The sequence below is a fragment of the Rhopalosiphum maidis genome, chromosome 3, assembly GCF_003676215.2.
Source record: "Rhopalosiphum maidis isolate BTI-1 chromosome 3, ASM367621v3, whole genome shotgun sequence".
NCBI classification, from domain to species: Eukaryota; Metazoa; Arthropoda; class Insecta; order Hemiptera; family Aphididae; genus Rhopalosiphum; species Rhopalosiphum maidis.
The window spans coordinates 22373201-22401080 of NC_040879.1; the positions used below are offsets into that span (position 1 = coordinate 22373201).

The 27880-nt window shown below is 30.7% G+C and overlaps 3 protein-coding genes across 3 annotated transcripts; all 3 read left to right on the top strand.

The window, feature by feature from the left end:
• The first annotated feature begins 777 nt into the window (after positions 1-777).
• LOC113556727 lies at positions 778-3438 on the top strand. Its single transcript, XM_026961850.1, has 2 exons — positions 778-1389; positions 2894-3438. The coding sequence occupies exons 1-2, from the start codon at positions 915-917 to the stop codon at positions 3178-3180; spliced, it is 762 nt and encodes a 253-aa protein (XP_026817651.1). The 5' UTR covers positions 778-914; the 3' UTR covers positions 3181-3438.
• An 8372-nt stretch (positions 3439-11810) lies between these two features.
• LOC113557333 lies at positions 11811-13834 on the top strand. The gene is made up of 2 exons (XM_026962795.1): positions 11811-12424; positions 13309-13834. Exons 1-2 carry the CDS (start codon positions 11986-11988, stop codon positions 13596-13598), a joined length of 729 nt encoding a protein of 242 aa, XP_026818596.1. The 5' UTR covers positions 11811-11985; the 3' UTR covers positions 13599-13834.
• A 7670-nt stretch (positions 13835-21504) lies between these two features.
• Positions 21505-23289, top strand: LOC113557830. Its single transcript, XM_026963373.1, is given in 2 exon segments — positions 21505-21919; positions 22052-23289. Coding segments are annotated over 2 exon segments (1653 nt in total).
• The last annotated feature ends 4591 nt before the right edge of the window (positions 23290-27880 follow it).

The following is a 27880-nucleotide window of genomic DNA, read 5'->3' on the forward strand; positions in this document are numbered from 1 at the left end:
ATTCTTTGAACACAACATTTTCAACATTTTGCTTCGAAGTACGAAATTAAAAATAGCAATAAATTAGGAAAAAATCGTTTTATTGTAACGACGACTTTAATGATCATTATTATTTTCGAACAACGTTAACAGTTTTTGAAAAAGCTAAAGAACAGATATGGAATAATGGACGTTCTCCGACGAACGAATCGCTCCGAGAGACCATTATAATAATATTATTAGCACGCGCGCATACGTGTTTCCGGTGCGTTTATAACAAATGACGAATGGCACATAATGCATATACGCATAATAATAATAATAATAATAATACACGCATTGCGGACGCGCGGGCGATACACGGTCTGATAACTCGGAACGCAATTAGAGGGCTCGCGGACGGCTCGCGCGGCGGTCGAAGGGAGCGGTCGTCAGCCGCTGGAAAACGGTTTCACCTGTTTACTATGTCAGTTGGTCAACGCGCGCGAGATGGCCGCGAGGTGGATCCGTCCGCGGAAGGGACACGGCCGCGGCGCCCGACTGTGCCGCCTCGACGCTACTCCCCCGCCAACACCGCCTCGTCGCCACCACCGCCGTCGCCACTGCGCACGACCAGCACCCGAAGACCGTCAATTATTTTCACGGTGCTCTCATCGGCCGTGCGGCGGACGACGGGAGGCATGGCCTACGCAAGCGCCGCCGTACGCGATCGGCGTCGTCACGCCAAGCGCGTAGTACCTATGTGCCTACCTATATAAGGTCTCGGCCACCTAGTCGGAACCATCACATCCACACCGGCGACGGTCGAGTCCGAACACGGCGCACCAGCAACGCAGCAGCACACTAGAGAGACCGCATCGAACGCACACCGTCCCCCGTAACAGTATAACAGTATACTCGCGAATCGCAATAACATAACGTTCATCGTCGTCAGCATGTCTCCTCCGTCCGTCGCGCTCTCGTCCGCCTGCGTAGCTCTGGCCGTATTCGGTCTCGCGGCATCCGTGCCCGTAGAACAACAACACCATCAACAACCGCAACAGCAGCGGCAAGAGGACGGCGCGGGATCCGGTGGATTCGGCACGGTCCTGTGGTCGGTGTTGGACGACTGTTTCGGCGACGGCGACGCGGCCACGCCGGCCACCGTGTGCCTCAAGTCCAAAGCGCTGACGGCACTGGACAGGGCGCTCGGCAAGTCCGCGATTACCGTCACGGACGGCTTGACGCTGACCGCCCGTGCCGGCAAGTCGCTGGCCGTCGACCCGCAGGCCGAGCGGGCCGACCGCGCCGCCCTGGACGCGGCCCCCGACGCCGACGCCAAGAACGCCCTGCTGGACGACATGCTGGCCAGCCGCATGGACAGGCTCATGTCCACCAGGACCATCGTGCTTGACGGTGCCGGTCAAGAAGGTGAGCGAATTCGACGACGCGCGTTACGTCGTCATTACCTATGCGATATTGTCACTGTTATGGTTTTATAATCATTTCGAATTTGGGGGTGGAACGATCGTGATCGATAATAATTCTACCTATAAGACATAACGGGGGGGGGGAGGGCAATTTGTTTTCAAAAATTCCATGAGATTATGATATGACACATATGTTTTTATAAAAATACCCGTCCAAAAAGTAATGGTGAGAAATTGCAAACACAAGACGCGATACCGTTTTTACGCGTTTACCGTCATTTTAAAAATATTATATATTTTTTTTTTCAAAAATGTTGCTTTTTTCATTGACACGAAACTACGAAAAGAGTTAAAATCATCACAATTAATTTTTTTTTTCAAAATATGAGTTAAGATCGCCGAATAGATCGCCATCATATCAAGTCTACGAAAAACCGTCAGTCTGAGTCACTCGAAAGCGAACTCGAAATCTTTATATTATTATTTTTATTATTATCTTTATTTATTATTATTATTATTATTATTATTATATTTGTTCATACCGAATTAGACTTTAAAACGGGTAGTACTCATATTATGTACCTATATTGTGAATCGTGAAGATTCGCTGCACCTCGCACGGACGTAAGTACGTTTTTCAACGAACATCGTTTGGAACGTCTGTGTTTGTAGATATCGCGCAATGGGCCTACCACAGTGCCACATTTATAATTGTATTATTAAATATGTTATTAATAATGATGAATAATGTATTATATTGAACATACGTGTCATATTATACACCAAAGACACTGCAATTTTTGTTGAATTCAAATTGATCGTTTGTTAAAGTTGGGCGACGGATATATTATACATTACGCGTTAATATAATATTATTAGTTTTCGGCGAATCCTTAAATTGCTATATAATACGAGTAAAAAAGTTTAATATATCCTGACGGCGGCCAATAAAATGGTCGTATCGAAATATAATATAATTAAATTATACACATCGTTTTCTCACTCTTGAGACGTGATATTATTGGCAAACCTATAAAAGTTAATAGTCGGTTTTCTATACTTGAAATCCATCACACTAGGATGTTAGGCACAAGCGATGCTGTTAGACGTTTCACGGCAGTAGTAGCGTGTTGTTTTTAATAATCGTTTGTCATTAGCTCATAATTATTTACCTTTTATACGAATATACGATACTGTTATAACTATTGCACACTGTTCGTATATGTATGACAGCGATTCATTCGTTTCTCATAACAGTTCATTACTAATATTTTACAAAGGTCTACATATATTTAGTATACTTACGAATACTTTTTATACTTCAAATCCTACCATCATATTATTATGATAAACAGACGAATCGTGCTTGTCGTAATGTCCGCAATATCACATGACATACAGATCGGGAGGTTGGAAAAGCGATAGCCCCCTTCATCACTCCCCCCCTCACCAATAGACGGTAACTTTATACCTCCTAATCAATCGATTTTTCGTGCCCCTCGCAGGTCGCAAGAAGAAGGACAAGGCCATGCAACAAGCCATGATGATGGCCGGTATGATGGCTGCAGCGGTCATGGGTCCAATGGCTTTCAAAATATTGGCGCTGATTGCCGGAAAGGCACTGTTGCTGAGCAAAATCGCACTGGTGCTGTCCGGCATTATAGCACTCAAGAAACTGCTGCAACCGCAACAGGGTGGTCACGAATCCGAATCGGTGTCCCACCACTACGGCCGGAGCATGCAACAGCTCGAAGCTCATGACGTAGCGTACTCGGGCCAAAAGCCGCAGTAGACGGTACTTTGTCATGGCACTCGCATTATCGCGACGCGTTTAGTGTGCTACTATTAATTTATTACTAATTTATTTTTTATTTATTAAGCCAAGTCGCGTTGTTTTACGATACGAAACCGGCCGTTAACAAAAATTGTATTCGTTTGGGTTTTGTACTCGTCTTTTGAAAACATATTTTAATCATTGTTTTAATATTATTTATGATGTACTAAAGAAATATAGATCTGATAAATGAAAAAAATTCAAAATATTTATGAATTCGAAGTGTTTATTTTGTTTTTAAATTAACATATCTAACCATTTATTGTCACCTTTTAATGGTTAAAAAAAGATTCTTTCAGTGATTCGCGATCATATCACAATAATTTGTTTGCTAATAATATTAACACGTAAAATTATTATTACTATTTCTCGCGGACGAGACTGTTTATCACACGTTTAGTAACGTGTCAATAGTACAGTTGGATTTCCCAAAATTTAATATCACACAAAATAATACATAATAATGGCATGCGCCGTTTATAATAAGGTGATCATATTATTTGTACACAGCAAACGATATTCACTCAACTCTAAAAAAAAAAAAAAAAATGGGCAGCATTTTCAGTAGTTTTTATACCTATATACCTATAATAATAATTTGGAGATTATATTTGCCTGTTATATATGTGGTAAATATCACTCTTGTTATAGGGATTCATAATATTACACTGTGCAATACCACAATACGTACTCGTATTCATCACTAACAACTGTACATCAGATTATATATATCATACAATAAATAATAATATAATGATCACATAAAAAAGATCATTCTTGTTACAGTCCATGTATTGGTTTAATTTTTATATACTAGTATTTACAATTAATGAGATACTTAGTAATATTTTAAGTGTATATACCTAATACATAAAACTTGCCGGTTAAAAAAAATTTCACAAATTAATCGTTTTTATAATTTCAGAATAATAAAATAAAATATATAAGATAAAATGTTATAATATAGGTAGTTAAAATTTTGCTATTAGTTATTACTTATTAGTTTATTACTTTCACTATATACCTACCTATAATAGGTATAATATTAAAAAAAAAAAAAATGTTATTTTTATGAATTGTTAATAATTAGGGCTCGGATTTATATGTATTTATGAAACCAAAATATGTATTTACGTTAGAAAAATATGTACATAAATATGTGCTAAAAAAATCAAAATATGTATTTTACTAATATGATTTATTTATTAATATTTAATTATATAATATATCTATATGAGTTTCTAATGAAACAAATTATATTTTAAATAGTACAATAATTTAAAAAAAAAGGTGTTACAAATTATAAAATACAAATAAAAAAAGCTAAAAAAATTTTAATTATCTTGATTACAATGTATGATAACAGCTATTTTGAAATTTTGAAATTCAAAAGATCTTTGATTTGGTCGTAAAATTGCCTTATACCGACTAAATGATCTTTCGGCTTCCGCTAATGTCATCGGATAGTATTGCATTTTGACTATGTCTGAGGGAGTAAGTTATACCTACCGTAGATTAAGTTTAATAATTGGTATTATTTTGTTACTATTTTTTACTCTTGGAAATTAGGGAAATTGTTTGTATTAAAAAATACAATCGTACATAATTAATAATTATTAAAAAAATCATAAATGAACAATTTGTAAAAATATGTAGGAAAAAATGGAATTATTGAGAAATATGTAAAAACATGTACTTATTGCAAAATATATAAAAATATGTAAAATAAAATATAGTCAATTTCATTGAAATTACTTGAAACGAATTTATCACTTACCTAAATTAATTTATCAAATCACAGTAAAAATATGTATTTACATATAAATCCGAGCCCTATTAATAATATATTATTTAATTAAACGTGTTGTACCTACCCATCGCAATATTTATTTAATGCTCATCAACAGACAATATGAAATTTATATCGTGTCATTGATTAATTTAGGTACTATATCTATTAGTTTTATTATTTATGAATTCGTTATATTTAACATTTTAAAATATTATTGAGTTTTAAAATATCCCAAAATAGTTTGTTGTTATAATTTACTAGCTACATTCTAAGCATAAAAATGTAATTAATTTTTAAACTTGGTTGGATAGTAGTTTTTTAGGAGATTTTTTTCGCAATACAGTGTATTACATAATATGTATTATATATTTATATACAACTACAGTTATTAGCAATGGGGTGAGCGTATTTTTTCGAAAACCCTTTATTAATTATTATTTTGAGATATATACGTATAGGCAACATCGCAATTGGATTTCAACCAAATTATGATATTTTGGTTTTAATTTCGTTACGAGATTATAATGAAAAAAAAAGTGGTAAAGTTTATTAAAATCCTATAGGTAATAATATATTGATTGGTACTTATTTAAAAATATGTGTAACGTATTTCATGTCCGAATTACAAAAAAACAATCGTATCCGTTTGGCATGATCGTTAAATGTATAATATGTGTCTAAATAATATTATAAATACCTAATAGCTCTATAATTATTTGTTGCAACCGCCTACCAACAAGTTTGTGAACCTTTTTATACACAAATCATACAATCATAATAACTATTGCAGGCACATATACTCTAAAATAATTATATATGTGTTATATCTTATATGTATGTAGCCCATTATCTAGTGCTTTATGACGTGTTTATCGTATACTACTTAAGCGGATCGAAAACGGAACATTAACTATGAAATACTTAGGTACATCCTATAATACACATATTATTATTATCTTGATACGTTCAGCCTGTTTGCTGACAACTATAAATTATTTTATACCTACTTACTCGATAAAATGTAATGACAGTGATGATGATGGCAACGAATTATGTACTTATATGGCTTATGCTCTATAAGCAACATTCGATAAGTTAATATACATTAAACGATTTTAATTTGTAAGTATCGTTTTAAATAATTGCATTAATTACAGAATGTATGATGACTTTTGAATTTTTTTATCATAAGTATAACTACTGCAATGATAAAATAAATTCGAATACTATAATGAAATTACGCACTTAATTTCCAATATTAATACATATTATAGGTAAATTAACAAATTTGCACAAATTATAAATATACGTCATGTAGAAATATAATTATAAGTTGAATTTTATTCTGTCATTTTGAATATAATATTATGACATTATTATGTCCGAACTACGAAACGCGTGTCACACAAAATTAATTTAAATAAGATTTCATTTCACGAAAATTTAACCACCACGAAATGTAAAACGAAATATTTCCGTTTAGTGAAACGAATGATATTATACTAGGTATGTTCAGTTCGTAGATATAAAAACTGATATCACGGTAAATATGAGTCACGACTTCAGACTTGGGCTTTCAAATCGTTCAAAGATCTTATGCACTTTTCAACTCTAACCTACATTGTTGTGCAAGTACTAGTTAAAAAAACTTTATTACTACTTACTGGGCCTACTGAATGTTATTTTCTTTTATAACAATTGTCTACCATCAATCTTAGAGATTTATGTAGAATGTTGATACTATAGATATAGTGTAGATAAATTATTACTCTCGTTAAATTTTGGACAAATATTGTTCTTTTCATAAATGATTATCGTGGGAGATCAGAGAGAGACTTAACCCTTTAAAATTGTTTGCAAGCTTCCCAAATAGTATTTTTAAGTTAATTAAATATGTACGAGTACCTATATAATATTATATTAATGTTTATATTTTTTAATTTTAAGACAAAATCAATCACTATTGATTTTGTCTAATAGTGATAATAATAACTAATTATCTAACTTGGATTAGATCTTTGACATTCTCAGAAAAGTTACCATATTATATCGAACCTAACCTATACTTTAAGTTTCTTAACTAATTTTATCCTCAAAAGTTCAACTTTTTTATTCATACTTATTATATTTTATTTATTTATTATTAAATGTATTATGTTATATTGCTTACTTATCTAGCATACGATAATGATAATAATTAATAATTAAATTATATTTACATGTAACTTTAGATTTGGAACTATTTACGACTCACAAACCCGGTATTATAAATTACTAGCAGACTAAGCTGGAGAGGCTTGTCTACCGATAAAAACAATTTCAGAAAAAAATTATCTTAAATTATTAATTGTATTATGTTCTAAAATAAAATTATACTTAATAATAAATAATTGATACATTAAAATATGTTACTGATATTTATAATTAGATACATAAATAATTTAATTTATTTGTAATAAATAACTTGGTACCTATATGCTAGTAATGTTTTTGTTAAACATTTTTTTTTATTGACAAGTTGGTTGAGTGCCCTTCAACCAAGTTCCCTTCTGATATTTACAGGATTTCCATCGACTATATACGTGGTTCCTTACTAGTTACTTTCTTAACTTTCCTTTTGGTCAAATATATTAGTGGTTACTGGTTTAAGTGAAGACTGTATAGACTACAAATTAATTACGATTATACATTTACTCTATAGAGAATTTCTCGATTAATCCTAAAAAAGAGACATATGTAGTTGAAATAGCAAAAACAGATTACGGAAAACGTTCTGGAAAAATCTAAAAGTATGTATTGGTCTTTGAGGCAATTAAAAGTAAATTGTTCAAAATAAAAAACTAGTATGTATGAATATACTTTATGTCTTTATACATGTGTGTACTGTGTAGATACATTACTGGTATAATTATATTGTATTTAAGAATTTGCCTGGTCTACTATTAAATAATTCGAATGTTTTTTTTTTCGCTTTCAGTAATATAATAAATTTAAGTGTCTAGTAAAATAGTAAAACATATGTTGAATTCGTGAATTTCTTTATAGTAATTATTGTTTAACACGTTTTTGAGAAAATATTATATTTTTAGCAACTTGCCATATATTTCATTTTAAACAGTTATGAGTATTTAATTTAGCGAAAATTCTAAGTATATAAATATATATAACTATAATTATATACGTTTACAAATAATTAAAAAAAAAAAAAAAATAATTGTTCGAATCATTTTTGGCAATGGTATAATCTACTATTATTTTTTTTTTTTGTACTCAATTAGAGCATTAACAACATTGGTTATTATCTTGGAATTATACATTGTAGACACATCATTTTAGAATTTATTCTGTTCTTATACCAAAAATGAAAAAAAAAAAGTAGGACAAACTAAGTACAGCTGTCCGGTCAATGATTCCTATCATTCCTATCGCTTCGCTCATCAGTCGGTGGTAGCCAGAGTGTTAATTACATACATTATTAAACATTTGAAAGCAGTGATAATTTTTCATTTAAACACCGATTTTGAGAAAAAAAATATCTTTATAAATATTAATTAAAATTTTAAAATTCTATTTAGAATGATATAGTTGTTCTCCAAAATTTAACATCACAAATTAAAATTTTCCAATAATTCTTTTACGATAAAATATACTAATCACGTCCAATTTTTAATTGATTAAATAACTTACAGAAAAAAAAATTTAAATCGTAACTCTATAACTTTAAAAAAAAAACCGGAGAGAACGCAGATTTTGAGATAAAATTCAACGCGTTCAAATTTTTGTATTTTGAAATTGAAATGATAAGAAATATGTCTAAACCATAAACACTATAATTTTGTAGGATTTTGGGAACTAAAACAGTTGTATTTTAAATGTTATTTAAAACAGTAATTATCATAGATGTCTACATAGATAAAAACAAAATTATAACTCAATATTTTATGTGATGAATATTGTCTTCAATAATATTATTATGTTTACCATAACACTGCAGACACCTGTCAGCATCACACTAATGCATCATTCCATTATATTATAATTATAATAATATGATAGATACACTTATTGTTTCGTTTCGTATTTTTATTTTTTATTTTATTAATTATTATTAAATAAAGTCTCAACTGTGGCCATTGGCAGAATTAAATTACATATGTTTACATGTACACTTGATTTTAAATTACATTGTGTGCATACCAACTTAATGCTGCATGTCACTATGTCAGTATCGTTTTGTTTATTTGTTAAGAACATTATAATTATATATGATGTAATAATATAAACTATATTAGTTAATTGATTTTGGTAAAAATAATATGAATGTGGGTAAACAGAAGAAATTATATTTAAAAAGTATTATTGTTGGTTCTTTTTTACTCTATGGTTTATTAGACCGAATTTATCCCTAATCCAATAACAAATACTAAACGTTATCACTAAAATGCGCTTATTGTTTAGACTAATAAGCAATAACATACTGAAATTTATCGGTTGCTATATTTTCGAAATTGTGTAAAATTATGTTACGTAGTTGTAGGTATACAATTAGTATATAGCAGGGGTGGCCAAACTGTGGCTCACGAGCTGCACGCGGCTCTCTTCATCGTCGTATGCGGCTCGCGGTCTTATTTACAAAAACCAAAATTTTTTTTTCTTTTCGCATACATTTATAAAAAAAAAAAAAAACATTTTTATTATTATTATTCTTATTTTATAATTTCATATTTCGTAATTTGATATGTTTATCGGATGTTAGCTGTCCTTATTATTTTTGTGGTATAAAAGTACAGATTAGATAATTTGGTTCTTGATATAATTGCATTAATATATATGGCTCGCGTACATAGTCATGTTGGCCACCACTGGTATATAGTATGTAGGTAGGTACCAATACCATAATAAAATAATAAACCTTATGACATGGGCACATGTATATAAATATATAATGACATAATGTATACATTTGCACGTGTATTAATATTTGTAATATAGTTGTACCATTGATAATAAATACTATGATCTCTCACAACTGTTAAATCTTCATCATAAAAATTCAACACGCGGCTTACTGATTTGTATGATTAACAGACGTAGTTATCTGCAAATTTGAATTATAAGCCGGTGAACAGTGATCTGGACTCTGGTGATTCTAAAATTATCAACAATATCACACACTATTAATAAAATATTAATGTTACGTTATGTTGGAGAAAAAATTACTTTTAGAATAGACATTATGGTGTTTTTTAACAACAGCGTGTGGAACTAATGTCAACACTTAAGCTTTTGGGTTTATTTACAATAAGTACATATTTCAATATTTGTTTAAAAATGGTCATCGCATTTATACCGCTGCCCAAGACGTTTTAGACTTAAACGTCCTGAATTTAACAAAAAATAAATTATATTTAGGTGTAAATAATTTAATTACAATACTACTGTACCTACTAAAATAGTATTAATAATTAATTATAATAATATTCATACACGTTCAGAAATGAAAAAATTTAATACAAATTTATATTTTTTTCATATTTAGCTCATTGTTTGGAAGCAAGTGAAAGTTTAAGTTTGGATAATCGCGTTTTTTACCACAATAATTAAAGTAAAAACACTTAAAACTAGAAGCCATGCTTATAAAAAGTGAAACTGAACAATTAATGCAAAATAAGTATAATAACTCACACAAATCTATAATATTGGAACTATGATGAATAACGATAGTCGTGATGAAAAGATGACGTCAATAAGGACATATTATGAATAATGATGGGTTCTATAAATATATATATTATGAAAAAGAAAAGGGTAGGAAATAAATCGTATTATTGAGAAAACCGACAACTAATATAATTATTTTTATATTTCTAAAAATGTGTTTATCATATTTTCCAAAAATAATTATTTTTATGCTTTTCAATTTAGGTCACATAAGAAATAAAGAAAATTATTCATCTATTGAGGGGGTCGATAAATGCACAAATATATCAGAGGAATTCTATTATCCTTCTGTTTTTAAATTAGTTAATAAACTATTAACTAATTTAAATTTAAATTGTTATTAAAAATCTTGAAAATTGAATACAAAATGTCTTATAAGTTGTTCCAAATATATATATATATATATATATTTGCTTTTGATCCCCAAGATACCAACTAGATCGAATTAGTTACCGAAAACACCCAGTACTCATTTAGTTGAAAATCGAAATATTTTCGTTGCAATATATACTCATTGCTCCGCTCTGAATCTAAAATGGTTATGATTATTAATACGATTTACTACATAAACCTCTACAAGAATATCGATTGATGACAGACGGTTTAATATATCAGTTATAATAACAGTTGTATGCTGGTTTTAGACGATTCATTTAATAAAATATGTTTACATTTTTTAACTGTCATAAGAAAAATAGGGAAACACTTAATGAATTCTTCGCTGTCGTGCAGTGAGGCAAACCGTGTCGGAACAAAATACAATATTATGCAGCTGTCGAGTACTTACTTAAAATATTATTATATTAATATGATGGAATAAAATCCTCGTCCGATTACACATGATGTTTACGTCCATGGCACGTGTTTTCCTATGTGAAAACCAGAAAACGTATCGGACGGTCACGGTTGAACGCGTACAGTATTCCCGCTGCGGAGCCAACAGGGACAGTAGATATACGTCTGCATCAGTCGCCGTCGAATCCGATGAAACTCGTCCATAATTTTCACGGTGCTCTGATCAAACAATACGCGAGTGTGTGTATATAAGTTACCGGCGTCCGATTAGGAACCATCACATCCACACCGACCACTGTCGAGTACGCACGTGGCCAAATAATATTTTTACTATTTGTACGCTTTAATATTACAATATAATACCACAACCGCGGTAATCGTTCGGCAACGAAAGACGGTAAAATCGTTATTAATCGTTATTTTATCGTTATAATAGTACTCGCGGAAAAAAAACAATGTTTTCTCCAGTCACGATTTCGTTCGTTTGCGTCTCTCTGGCCGTTTCCGCTTCCGCCGCTTCCGTGCCCGCGGCGCAACAACAACGGCAAGAGGACGGATTCGGCTCGGTACTGTGGTCGGTGCTGGACGACTGTTTCTTCGGCGACGGCGACGCGGCCACGCCTGCCACCGTGTGCCTCAAGACCAAAGCGCTGACGGCACTGGACAGGGCGCTCGGCAAGCCCGCCGTGACCGTCGCGGAAGGCGTGACGCTGGCCGCCCGGGCCGGCAAGTCGCTGGCCGTCGACCCGCAAGCCGAGCGGGCCGACCGCGCCGCCCTGGACGCGGCCCCGGACGCCGACGCCAAGAACGCCCTGCTGGACGACATGCTGGCCAGCCGCATGGACAGGCTCATGTCCACCAGGACCATCGTGATGGACGGTGCCGGCCAAGAAGGTGAGCGAGCGCGATTCACGCATTATTAAAAATAATGTCAAAATGTACATAGCGCAAAAGTATTTAAGTCGGACTTCCTGCTACATTAATATTGTATACCTACCGTATCGTGTTTAGAGTTGAATAAAATGCTCATCTTGTATTCTTGTCGGAAACGCATTTTCGGAATTACCATTTCAGTAACACCGGGTCCCGTTTAAACTATATTGGGTATAGCTGTATAGGTAGTTAACATATTATGTGACGTTACCATATTAAATTGTTTTTTCGGAAGAAGGCATTCGCCTCAGCTTAGACTTACTTCACGACAATATAATAACTATTATTGTAGGCACATATTATTGCCGTATTGGCGCACACTATTTACACGAAAGTACGTTATTATTTTATTACCTTCGTATGGCACGTACGTGTTCGGGGGTAAACAGTCGTTGCATTTCCTCACCTTGTAAGTCTATTTTAATTGCAGTTTAAACGGCTCGCCGTATCGTCGAAATTACTGCTTGTAAGTATTACGTATTAACCTCCATACGTTTCGGCCAATATCATAACGCGCGCGCGAGTACGCCAATACCGAGATCGACGCACAGCGACTCAACGTTTATACCCTAGAACCGTGTGTTGTCCTCCAAGTGTATAATAGCTATGTCCTATTGGTGAGATCTGCAACCAAGTTAACTGTAATCAGTTACAAATCGTATAAAAAAAATTTGAATTTACATATGATATTACTAAAGTCCTTTCTGCACGTTTAACTCGTGAAAAGCTGGAAATCACAATGGGGCCACCACAATGCTTATACATTTATAATATATCATCATAAAACGTGTTTTCCTTACTACACGATAATAACGGAGGATTCGCTTTAATTTGTCATACCATAGGTCGCAAGAAAAAGGACAAGGCCATACAACAAGCCATGATGATGGCCGGTATGACGGCTGCCGCTATAATGGGACCGATGGCGTTAAAAATCATCGCTTTAATCGCAGTCAAGGCATTGTTGTTAAGCAAAATCGCGTTGGTGCTGTCCGGTATTATGGTGCTCAAGAAACTTATTCAGCCGCAACAGGGAGGTGGTCACGAAACTGAGTCATCGTCCCATCATTACGGCCGGAGCATGCAACTCGAAGACGCTGCTCACCACATGGCGTATTCGAGCCAAAAACAATAATACTAACCATCGCCACGTGGTTTAATTTATTATTTATTTATTTCGTGTACATGATGGTACTAATAATAATATTATAGTTTTTACTATTGTTAATTATTCATCGTATAATATTTTATTTATGTGACTAAATGGTACGTATTGTTTGTGCATTGTGCTCAAAATTCATTTTTTGTTTATTTTTAAGCATTTATAAACTTTTTCTTATTGCCTATCGCAATAATAATAAATATATTTTTAGGATCGATAGACAATATTCACTTATTATTTATGTTTATTTCCACCTTTAAACATTTTAAAAATTTTAAAATGTTATCACTTATCAAAGACTCTTTTCCATTATCAACAAATTGATAATTCATGTTGACTGATGGGATAAATGTACTCCTTATTACGCAGTTTTGTCCGATCAATGGCGTTTCTACGGAAAATGATGCGACGATGCGAGTGATGGATGTATCATCCCCATTTTTTTATAAACTTCAACAATTTGGAAAATTAATATTGCACAAAATACGATCAAAAAAGCTTATTATTTAGACCGTAAATAAAATTAAAGTTACACAACACTTTGTATTTCAATACTAGAGTGAAGTGACATATCATCAAACATAAAATAAAAATATTATTAGTGTTAATACAAATTCATCAGTGATATATATATTATAAGCATTTTAAAATTATAGTTATTTACATACTCATACTTTAAAATTTGAATACAAACTAAATACTGAAACATCGTAAAACGTAGATAATTATTTTCATCTCTTGACTTAAAGTTTGACAACAGTTCAATTTACTCAATACTAAAGCAACACTACAAAATTGGTTCTGCTGAAATTAAGGTTGCTTTGTTGATCATGGGTTAGAGAAAGAAAATAAATAGTGTTCAGACATCCTTTTGAAAAATAAATATGAATATTTGCTTTCATTTTCTATAATTGTGGAATATATTTTAACTATAGAATCAGGAAATTACAAAAATGTTAATAAAAAATACTAAAATGTTTTATATAATGTTTAAACATGAACTTCTTTGGAGTAGTTAATAATTGATTATAAAAACTAGTGATTTTCTCATTTTTGATTTAATACCGCCGTGTAAGTTATTGTTTTATCGTAATAATTACTGTTTTAGATTATTTCTTTTTATTATACTACGAGTTTTGTTAAAATTATTTTGTACATATTTGATATAAATAATCGACCTATTAACAGTCATAAAACACGAAGTCGTCATGTACGCAATAATATTAATTTAAAATTTTAAGAAAATATCACCAATAACCCAAACTTTCTGCCACTCCTGCTACAAATTACGTCAATCTTTACACATCACTGAATGATCTACCTAAACTACAATAACCTTATATCCAATCTTGTACTTATTTTCTATAAATAAACGTTTTAATTTTTTATAAAAATATGTATTTAAGTATTAAAATTGAATTGCATTATAAATTTATAAATTCTTACAATCAAATACCTATATAGGCTATACATGGATAATATTTTAGTCTAGATATACCTACGTCTTACACCTCTTAAAATTATAAATTGGTCTAGCCCACATACAATTAATATCCCACATAGCAATTTTAAAATATTTCTTATTTTCCTTCAAATATTTTAGAAATGTTATAATAATATTTTCCGAACAATGTTTTGCTGTAATACATTGGAAGAACATTTTCAAAATATTTATATGACAATATTTTATAATCATGTATGGTGTAATATTGCGAAAATGTATGTCAATAAATAAATTACATTTATGTTAATTACATTGATATTTGTAAACAAAATATTATGAACCATGGTCAGAGGGTGCCTAGAAATTTTTTTCGGCATGGGTTCAATATTTTTCCGCATATATATTATATTATGTACAACTTTTGTTAATAATTATTTTATTTTTTTGGGAGGGGGTGGGGAGGGGGTGAACAATTCATATATTAATGCATTAATGCACCATGGTGACAAATTATATTTACATATAATTTATTCGAATTAATTGAGAATAATATTGTATATTACTTATTATATATTATAGTTTTTTTTTTAAAGATTTGAAACCTTATACTTAAATTATTGACGAAATTACGATTTCCTTTTGATAATGATAATATTATATGATGATAGATAACCCAAAAAAAGAAAAATCGGTAGACATCTCTAAACCTAGCGTATAGTAGTTATATATATATAATAATTTTTTTTCTTTGAGGTTATACTTTATTGTACTTATAATATACAATTTATTATAATGTCCAACTTTATAACCATGAAATGCAAATTTCATTTAAAATACCTATAATAACCAATACAGAGTCCTTGTTATTTGAGTTGTATAAGACCTAACTCAAACTTTTAAAATACCTCTTTAGGTATTTATTATATGCTTATAAAATATAATTCACAAAGCCAATCTTTTTGAAACATATAGATTGTAGTAGCTTGCATTTTAATTTGTATAAGGTTTTTAAAATGCAGTAGTTGTTTTTATATATTATAAATTCATAATATAGGTAACACAATAATAAAAAAATATATTATGTATTATATATAAATTCGAAATCAATGTTTAAAAACAATTAATCATTGGTCTTATCAGTTATATATTATGTTCATATTTTTTATCATATCATCGGAAAAATATGCGATTATCGCATGTGCATGCGCATTGAAGGCTACATAACTGTTGACTTGTCTCTAACATGTACATCAAAATATTGAGTTGTGACTCTATCCATAATATTGTATATTATGAATTATGATCTATTATAATTATTATATAATCTTAGTCCGAAGTATTATAATATAATAAGTTTATATATATTATGCCACCACAGAGGGGAGGGGAGGTATTAGAACGACCCATGGTACTGGGGCTTAGCGTTCGTACCGGGCTAATAATTATTAACTTCTAGATATATTAGAAAAATGTTTTAAATACTTAAATTTTTTTCAAGATTTAAGTAAATTTTAGGATTATGTTGATTAAAAAAATCAACTCTAAAATCATATGCGAAATCTATAGCTTATGATTACATCTTAAATATTATGATATTACACCAATTATTAATAACTTGAAAACAATCAATCGCCTATGAAATTTTTTCCTGTTTTCCCTAAATTAGTTACCATAAACTACTACATGCAGTAGTCCGTAATCAATTATTTTAAGGATATTTTATAATATCACTATGTTTTGTTTAAGTATGTACAGTGATTTACTCAGTGACGAATGACGATCATTTAATGAAAGTATTTTAAATTTTTAATTACTGCAAAAGGTGAAGATAAACAATTTTAAAATTAAAATATACAAGGAAATGAATTTAAATATATAAGGCACGCATCACACAGCATTTTGAAACAAAAAGTCAAAATATTCTTTGATCCGTTTAAAACTGAATACATATTAATCTGAATAACAATTGTGATACATTTAAGTAGGAATTGTAATTATTAATATAATTAGTGATTATTGTGTTTTAATTCATAACTTTTAGACTGCGTCATTTTGAATTTTTATCTAAAATTTTCTATTAGGAAGTAAATTAGCAAAATAGTATTAGAAAGATACATTAGAGAACGGTTAATGCTTTTAGAACAAGCCCCACGGAAAGCATCTTTTGCTATGCAGGAGAAATACCCCTCCAACTCATTAGAGATAAGAATACTCTTCTACATTGTATAAAAAGGAAAGCTACTCTTAACCACATAGGCCATATAGCACTTTTCAAAAACCAAAACTCAAACACCAACCACAATGTCACGAAAAAACTAAAAACAATACAAGACATCTACTCCAATTTATATGGAATAAAATGAATATATATATTCTTTTAAAAAGCATATTTCCCATTGACTCCAATATCAATATAATGCGTGTAAAATTTAAAATTTAAAATATTGTATAATCAAATATCATGTTATTTTATTGTATTTCTATTTATTATGTTTTATATTTCAGATATGTAATATATTATTAAGAATACTGTATACTTAGATAACCCTGAGCCTCCACACGAGTTCTCTCAGTGAGGCCCAGTAATCTTTTTGATTTAAATTAAAATAAATAAATAAAATATACCTCCGTCGAAGAAAAAATTATTTTTTAAAAAGCACCACCCTGGCTATGGAACTTAAAACTCTCAATAGAATTACTCACACTCTTCAAACACAAAACAAACTGCAACATAATTATTTAACATTTTTACAAAATTATCTAATTTCACTTCCCTAATCACACTCAAATTTACATGGATGCCTCTAAGTCTGAACACGGAGTAAGGTTCTCAGTTATTCACAATCAGACGACCATCCAATACAAACTCCCTGCAATAACAAATATATTCACTGCTAAATACTATACAATACTTGAAGCAATAAAACTAGCAAACTCACTACAAACAAATAACTTTTTAATAATGAGCGATTCCCTCAGCGTCCTAACTACACTTAAAAACCCGTGGCCCAAAAACGAGATTTCCTAAAAAAAACCCAATCCGAACTAATCAACTCTCAGAAGATTATTGATTTTATGTGGGTACCTTCACATGTAAGAATAAATGGAAACGAAAAGTCAGATAAGCCAGCCTTCCTAGCCACTAAAAACCTAATCAACAACACTATTGATAAAATATAATCCAATGACATCTTCACATCTATCAAAAACAAAATCTTTTTGTCATGGCAGCACCACTGGGATTCCATCCCTCTTACCAACAAACTGAAGTCCATAAAAAGGTCGGTGAAACAGTGGCATACACCTCCAGATCTCAGCTGACGTCAAGATATCGCCATCACCCGAATAAGAATTGGCCACACTTTAGCTACACATTCTTTTCTAATCAGCAAAGACCATCCACCTATATGCAATATATGTCAAATTCGCGTCACTATAAAACACATACATGAAGAATACCCTATCTACGAACCAACACGCACGTCCTCAACTAACTCCACAACATCAAAGAAATCCTTGACGAAGGACAGACCTCAAACATCATTAAATTCATCATCAAATGCAACCTCATCAACAAACTTTAATTTAGTCAAACTACATTGTTAACACACCTTATATTAACTGTAAATACGTATTTTATCAATCAATTAATCTTTGTAAATATTACCTTTTTTTTTCTTTAATTCTTTATATTTAGTTTAAAAAAAATATAATGATGGCTTATAACCTTAGCAGTTGAAGCCTATAAACCTTAAAATAAAAAAAAATTTATGTTAGATATTATTATTAATATAAAACTATCATATATAAATTTATTCAACAGTTCTTAAACAAGTTTAAGTTGAGAATGATCTGCAAATGTAATCATGTTTTATATAATAATTGGCATCAGTAAATTGTATCCACTACTGTTGCAAATGTGCAAATCGTCGTTAGTCGTTTTATGCTATAATGTTCTGGACGCCAACACTAGTCTGCGTTTTGGTCGTGGCCACTTTGACGTCCTAAGGTGGTCAGCAGACGATGGTCGGCGATATAGGCCGATCGACAAGTCGTAAAAAACGTATCGTCACATGGGGTGTAAAGGGTTGACTGAGACGAGAGTTCGCAAACGGAAGTCAACGGATCGCTTTCGATGGGTCATCGATACACCGTCGCTTAGCCAACGCCATCTATGGGCGCCGATAATCGTCGTTCTAAACTGTTCAATGCGGCGAGTTGACGCGACGTCGCGACGTGCTATGAATGCTATGGTACTCACATTCGTGCGTGGATATATTAATATAATTAATTACAATAATTATATTATATTATATTAATATAATATTTGAAAGCATACGGGTGTTGACGGTCGATTACTTACTCGCTTTTTAAACAAAAAACGAATCGATTCCATAATCATGCAGTAGTCTGTGCTAGTAACTAAAGTTGGCGTGTTTTCAAGTTTTAAGGGATACCTATAAATGTATTGATATTTTATTTTTTAATTTTACCTAATCTTATAACCTATACATACAACAATATTTATGATATATTAATTTTAAAAATTAATTGATATTAAAGAAGGGCCTGAATTTAGTTCTGTACCAGAGCTAAAAATGTGATGCGGAAGGCTTGTATAACTATATATGTATATTTAAATATAATAAGAGTTTTTTGGCGAAAAGTGTTAACGTTTCGTATTTTCTCGTATCACTCTATACGTTGGTATCATATTATTTTGAAATAGAATTAATGCTTTGGCGGAGCACACAAAAAGATTTTACCAGCCGGCGTCCGTGAGGACATTGGTCTGGTGTTTGTAGCTTGTTATATAAGTCGATGTCTACCAGGGTCGCGACTGAGTAGAGGCGGACGAATTTGTGCGCTGCGGAGTCGTTTCTACCCGAGTTAGTTGAGGTGAACAATCAGATGACGCCCTGCGCCCGTGCGCAGTCTTTTATGATTTAATAATAGACATCGATAATAGTGATGTAGTGGATTAGTGTTATTATATATATATATATATATATATATGCCCCAAGAATCAGTGCAGCAGTGCACTGGTCTAACTTTAACCATAAAATGTAATTATTCAATACTCATAGTGTATTTTTTTTAATGCTCTAAAGCGTGTAGTCGTAGGTACTTTATATTTTATTTATTTGCATTGCCTACCTACCGCAATAATTTCAAGTAACTTACAACTCGTGTAGTTGTATGGTCGACTTTCGTATTCTTTACTTACAGCGTACAGGTTATGTTATGTATTAATGCAAATAGTAAATACCTATATATTATTAATCCACAACTGACGTACCTACTTGTTGACTAATTTTGCATTAGTTAATAACGTGAAATAAAAAAATCTTCTTAGTTCATGGTAAATACGTACAATAGTAATTAACATGTCGTCGAATAAATCACTTTTTTGTCATTATATCCTATTGTTTATTTTCCCAATATTTTTTATTTAATACTTTCTATAATACGTATTGACTTATTAATTAAGTATACCTACATCAGTTGTTGGCATCTTCATAGATATTATATCTTTTGGCCTATAGTTGAGAAGAATGATTTCTCATGGACCATTTCATTATTTTAGTACTAATTAATCATTGAACGATATTTTTGTTTAAGTAGGTTCCTATCATGTAATGGATAAATGTGATTAGAATATTATTTTTTTAGTTAGGTAGGTACTTGATTTTTTTAAACTAATTATAATGATTTAATATAATTTGCAATGTTACTTCTCTCCAAGTTTTTAAATACCTATAAATAATTTAAATAAAAATAAATATTAAATATAAGTACTTATTATAAACTATTACTAAATATATAATATAATAGGTAGGTAATTACGACGTGTGTCGGCTACGGCTACAGCGGAGCGGCGGTGTTGATTACTTCGCGAACTTTTTTAAAGCCACACTCCACCTTAGGGTTGTACTGGTTGACCGACTCGATGGCAGGAAACGTATCCACGTTCGAACGACAATATAGTAAATAAAAAATAATCAAGTAAAAAATCTCAATAATAATATTTTATATTATACATTTATACATACATTTATTTGCAGCCAGCCGGACGTTACCATCATAGCGCAATCATTATAATTATAGGTGATGTTTCTATGGTAATGGTGTATAGGTTTGGCAAAAAAACGATCAATTGTGTATTTTATTATATTCGTCTTATATACGTAATACTAATTATAAAACGCACATTTAATCGCAATCTCAAATAGAGGTATTTTTTTACAGTATCGTTAATGATTTGCCGTACAAAATGCAGCCAAATCGTATCTACAGCGGTAATTGACTGTAATAAGAATATCGTTAAGGACGGTTATTTGTTATTGCGACATATAGACTTCGCTTTTCCAAACGTCAACTATAAGTTTCTCTATCCCCGATCGATAATTTCCATGCCCACCAGATTACGATAGTATGGCATCGGTAAATAACACGATCAGCAACATTTGTTCGAGAAATATAATCCATGAACCAATGCAGCACACGGATTCGATGGCCGAATACGATGGAATACGATTCGTCAGTAGATATTCAACGGCTGTTTCCCGGCTTCACGAAATTATGAGTGTGTATGATAAATCAATACAATATCAAATGCTTTCCAAAGCGGGTTCATTTCCAGATGGTTTCTTTACCTATAAAGCCATATGTGGAAAAATCGAAACTTACGGACACGGTTCCTCGAGTTATGAAGCAACAAACGACGCAGCGAATAAATTTTTGGATAAGCTAGCGTCTATTTCTAACCTAGATGAATATTTTCTGAACTCAACAAACTTATCATATCTAGAGAGTAACGTTACATTAACACAATCCAAAAATTACATTGGTATACTGCAAGAGTTATGTGTAGCACGTGCTTGGAATCTGCCAAAATATGAATACAATAAAAATGTTAACAGTGAATACAAACAACATTTTTATACTGCAATATGTTCCGCTGGGCCCTATAAATCCACAGGTATGGGGAAAAGCAAAAAAATCGCAAAAAATCAAGCCGCATATTTGACGTATAACCAAATTAATTTAAGTCAAAATAAAACCAATAAGGCTAATACGTCGAATGCTAGAAACGGAAAAACGATAGATTTCGTACAAGATTTTACAAAAAATGAAACCGAAAACGAAGCAGTAAACATAGCTATGAACCAAATCTATCATGTCGACAGCAACAAACCCACAATATTTACCAACTACATTGGTAAACTACAAGAGATTTGCTTAGCTAATGGTTGTGAGCTGCCAACATATGAATACCACCAAGAAAATAAAAATGAAAACGAGAAGTATTTGTATTGTGCTGTATGTTCCGTTGGACCCTATAAATCCAAGGGCGTTGGGATAACCAAGAAAATCGCCAAAACCCAAGCCGCTTATTTAGTGTATAATCAAATTAATATGAATCGACATGAAATCAATGAAACTTACACGTCAAATGCCAAGAGTAAGGAAACAGGATATTTCTCATTCGATTTTCCAAAAAATGAAACCGGAAATGACACCATGAACATGGCTTTGGACAAAAACTACCATATAAACGCCAACGAAACCAAAACTTTTACCAATTACATTGGTAAACTACAAGAGTTATGCGTAGCTCTTGATTGGAAGCTACCAAATTATGAATACCGCCAAGAAATTGACATTAAAAATAAAAAGTATTTGTATTCTGTGATATGTTCCGCTGGACCCTACCAATCCACGGGCATAGGTAATGCCAAGCAAATTGCAAAAAAACAAGCTGCTGAATTAGTGTTTAACCAAATTCATTGGAATCGACAGGAAATCGCTATGCCTCGTGAAAATGTCACACATGAAATAGCTGATAAATGTAAGTCTAAATGATAACTTTAACAAATGTCGATTTATCTGATAATTTTAAACTCAAAAATTTTAGGCTCTAACCAATTACTATGGTCTAAAAAAGAATGTGTGCAAAAACTAAAGAAATGCAATTCATTAAATGAACTTAATATGAGTCCTTTTAAATTTTTGAAAAAACTTGCAAATGAAGAAGACTTTGGTACCAGATACATACCATATCAAATGGATTGTTGTAAACTTGAGATGTCTTTGGAAATAACAAGACTAACAACTAAACCTGACTTGATCTGCTTAAGTACTGGAAGTACCATTGAAAAGGCTCAAAATTCAGCTGCCAAATGTGCATTAAAGTACATAAAACGTTTCATAATTTAATGGTGTCACTATTACTATTTAATTAAAAATTTTTGTTAAATATTAAATAATATTATATGCTATGATAATTGTTAATTATTTTAATTGATAACTAAAAAATATAATTTTTAAATATAGTAATTAGTAGGTAGTTACTTTCAAAAAGGTTTCAAATTAATTAATAGTCAATTTTTATGGACACCTTCATAGCCGGACTAGATCAAAAATTTCTACCGGAAAAATGAAACAAATTGGCCCACTTATGTATATACATTCAAAAAGGAATTATACTTAAAAGTCCGGTAAAAATGTATTTTTAAAAATTATATTAATATATATATATATATATTAATGTACACTAATTTGATTTATATATTAATAATTATTAATTAATGGAATAAGAATAATCATTTACAAATATTTGCTTACCTAAATTATAATATTGTATTATTATATTTACGGTTCCTTTTTTTTATAAAAGTTATTTACAATTTTACATACTTAAATAAAACAAAATATTCAAAAAACAATACAATTATTACGAATTACGATTTTTGTTAATATATGAATTCTTTTAAATATCCCAAAAATACAATAATAATAATAAAATATATAGATAATAAATATGTTTTTCTTTACACTTATTTTTAATGTGAAATTAATTATATTTTGTAAATTATACAATGTATATAAGCAGGGCTCGGAACTTATAGAACTTAAAATCATTAAAATAAACACTTAAAAACATCATTATAATCACTCAAATAAACATTTAAAAGACTTTTAATTTTAGCAAAAATATTTAATAAAAAAAAAAAAACTTTTTTTACATGATAGATTAGGTACTAGACATAATTTGTAACTGTGCTAAAAATAATATAATTTAAGATTACAAATAATATTTAAACAAAACGATTAAGAAAAGTTTCTAAATAAAAAATCAAAATAAATCTTTATATTATAAAAAAATCAAACTTCACTTTTGAGACATTTTGCCTATTGTTCATAGATTTTCCGAGGGATTTTCTGAAAAAAAGTAAAAAAAGGAGAAAAACTTGTCAAAAAAGCAAAAATAACCAGAAAAACTGGAAATAAGCATCTTTTTAGAAAATCGTTGAAAAAAGCAAAAAAAAGCACTTTCAAATTTAATAATTGAACGTGTTGTAACATGACATACACTTCCATAGCACTCTGTTACATTTTAAGTCAATCCATAAAAATAAGCAAATGCTTTAAGTCTCGAGCCCTAGCTGTATATAAGATTATTGGGTAAACACTTGGTGAGAATTTAAAATTTCTAAGAAGATTCTACTTCATAGATTTTTAATTTTGTTGTTATTCAAAAAATATTAATTGTAGATACTTGAAACATTTTATTATTGCTTAATACTTTCAATGACGTAATTTGATTATATTTTTAGGGGAAAATGAAATGTTTTTACCATTAACCTACCACTCCTCCCCAAAAAAAATTGTATTTATCATAAGAATCTCATTTCAGTGAAACAAGTGTATATATACCTATATGACATAATAGAAACAAATAATTACAAAATATTCAATAATATTCATCGTTAAATCAATAAATAAATGTAGTTTACCAGTATTTAAAAAAAAAGTCATAGGAAGGGATAGGATAACCAAATCCCCCCTCCCCCATAATTATGCCACTGATTATTTTAACTAGAATTTTCTATTATATAGGCAATTAAATGTAATTATATTTAGAGTAATTTTAAGCTAGTTATAGACATTTGATATTTTGAAATAATGACAATAATAAATAATTTTAGTTTTTTATTTTTATTTTTAATATTGATAAAAGTTTTAAAGCTCTTTGAAAAAATTGAATATTTAATACAGATTCCACGTAAGATTTTCTTTGACAATTTAAAAAATATAAAAAAATATAATATAGGCATGATTTTTTTATAATTAAAAATAATTAATTAGTTAGAATTTAAAATGTTGTTAAAATCATGAAAATATGCAATTTATTTCATATTTTAATATTAATAATATATAACTTTTAATTTTCATAGCTTAGGAAAGCTTGCATATTGAATATAAGAATTCTCATAAGGTTTTCTTACGGAAACCTATAATAACTAAATTTAATTTAAATTACTTAAAATATTTTATTAATTTTTAAATTACATTCGAAAGTTTCCATATTTACTTTTAGGTAAATTTGATTATATAAAAGCACTTTACTTCATAAAACCTAACTTTACCTTAGTTAACTAAATATGCTCTACTCATAACTATTTTTCAAATTCGACGATAAGTCATTACTTTCAAATTTAAAATAATTGGCGTTACCTTTGCCCCGGGCTCTTGTCGTTGTTAAGAATACGCTATACGACTACGCAATATATATATATAAAGAACATAATTGCGATAGATCCACTTCTATCTCTCTTTTAAACACTTAAGGAATGAAATACACATATTAGGTGTTGATGGTAACAAAAATTTATGGAAACTCAGTATATTATTATCATTATTTTAAAAGCACATCTGTCTGAGTTGTTGCTAGATAAATTCGTGTAAAGCCGTAAAGGTCAATACCGGTTACGGTTACGGGAACTAATCTCCGTGCAAAATAGAAGTATCGGTTATTATATTAATTATTGTTATAATAGTTTTAGTAAATTTACCTATATTATATTTACTTAGGTACTAATTAATTTATATCATCAATAAATATGTAAATACATACGGGAAACGATAAAAACGTACAGTGATAAAAAAAAAAAATTATTGGTTTAGATTATAATTTCAAGCCTATCATTATTAATGTATTGATATTATGGTATTATACGAAACCATAAAAATAGTATCAGATTTATATATTATTTATTACATTGAACATAATGTATCAAACTTTCTTGTGATAAATTACGAATATACATATAGGTAAAATAGATTAAGTTGGTTGATTAGAACATACAAAACTATGTACTAAAAATGTAAAGCCCTAAAAGCTAAATCAATTAATTATACAATTTTAGTATTGTGCAAAAAAATAGTTTATATGTATATTGTATACCGTATATTGGTGAATTAACGAAGAGTGCAATCAAATAATCGATTTTCGATGTAGAATTAGGCGTTATAAACAAAATGTGTAATGAGTCGCAAACAGTCCAAAGGACTAGTTTTTGATCTGGATGCAACTGAATCACTAAATAAATTCTTAGACACAATTATGAGAATAAAGTTCCTACAGTGATGTGAATAGGGGGGCTTTGGAGGGCTTGAAATAAATTGAATTTTGCCAGTTCTTAATTTTTAATGGGTCACTAAGGCTATCTACCTGGTACTTGTATATTGCATTATTATATTTAATTTAATATAGTATTAGCCTTATGTTCGTTATGGATTTATTTGAAATTTGTACTCAATCTCTGAGATCTGAAATGTCCGTTATAAAAACGTGTTGGGTGAAAATTCGAGTTAAAAGAAAATTAATCATAATTTGTCATTATAATGTGATGATACAATATTTTCTAATACTTGCAAGACGTTCCAAGTAGCTGAATTACTCTTATAGTAAGTACAGCAACCTGCAAAAAATTATTTTCCATAATGTGACGATTAAAAACGTGGTTGCGTACTTTTATGAATCAAGATATCTTCAACGATTGCTTAAATACTTTTTAATAAATAAAGTGAAATTATAGTATCAATAGTAAAGATTTATTAAATATTTTCGAAAAACTAAGAGACGGGTATACGTATACACATTAAATATCTTAATTTATTATAATAAATATGTATAATTTTAATTTATGTTGCTAAATTTTACAACAGACTGTTTATTTGATTTTCTTATAATAAAACAAATGCATTCGTTTTCTATCACAAAGTATGTCACAATATTTGTACACAAATTATAGAATATAATAATATATGTAAATATCAATATACATTACAATACAATTTAAAAAAAAAATTTCTGGTGGCTTGAGTCCCCCCCCCCGACCATATTTTCATATTTGCGCCACCGAGTACCAATTATTACCTATTATTAGTGTATAGTACCGTTGGTTATATAAAATACGATCGTATATCGTGTATTTACAATCAACGGTAATACTATTATTTTTCCTTCGCATCGGTCGCGTATAAAATATATCGAAAAAGGAAACTTAACGTTTTACTCTATACCACGACGCGATGGACAGGCGTAATATACAGCGGTAATAGAGCTTACGGCGATCCGCAAAACGCGATAATTAGAAACGAAAAAAGCAATTAAAAAAAAAAAAAAACGCACACGGAGATAATAATATTCACCGACAAAACGAGCGTAGCGCGTCAAATGGATCACACTTGATCACTAGAACGATATCGTACACGATATATCATAATAATGATAATAATAGTAATAATTACGACTGTGATAACGTTAATGGGACAGAGTGCCGTACGCGGACCGAGTGCGCTGGGAAAAACGACGACGGCCGCAGCAGCCGTAGCCGAGTAAGCCGCCGCCTCCGGTGAAACTCGTCCGCCCACTATTATATTTTCACGGTGTTCTGGTCCCGACCGCGCCGCCGTATATATAAGCGCCCGGCGACCACGTCCGTACCATCACATCCGCACC

What these genes read in the sequence shown, in the direction of transcription:
- LOC113556727 (XM_026961850.1), top strand. Translation starts at nt 915, where the DNA reads ATGTCTCCTCCGTCCGTCGCGCTCTCGTCCGCCTGCGTAGCTCTGGCC. An exon ending in TGACGGTGCCGGTCAAGAAG is followed by an intron (nt 1,390 to 2,893) that starts GTGAGCGAATTC and finishes TGCCCCTCGCAG; the next exon opens with GTCGCAAGAAGAAGGACAAG.
- LOC113557333 (XM_026962795.1), top strand. Translation starts at nt 11,986, where the DNA reads ATGTTTTCTCCAGTCACGATTTCGTTCGTTTGCGTCTCTCTGGCCGTT. An exon ending in GGACGGTGCCGGCCAAGAAG is followed by an intron (nt 12,425 to 13,308) that starts GTGAGCGAGCGC and finishes GTCATACCATAG; the next exon opens with GTCGCAAGAAAAAGGACAAG.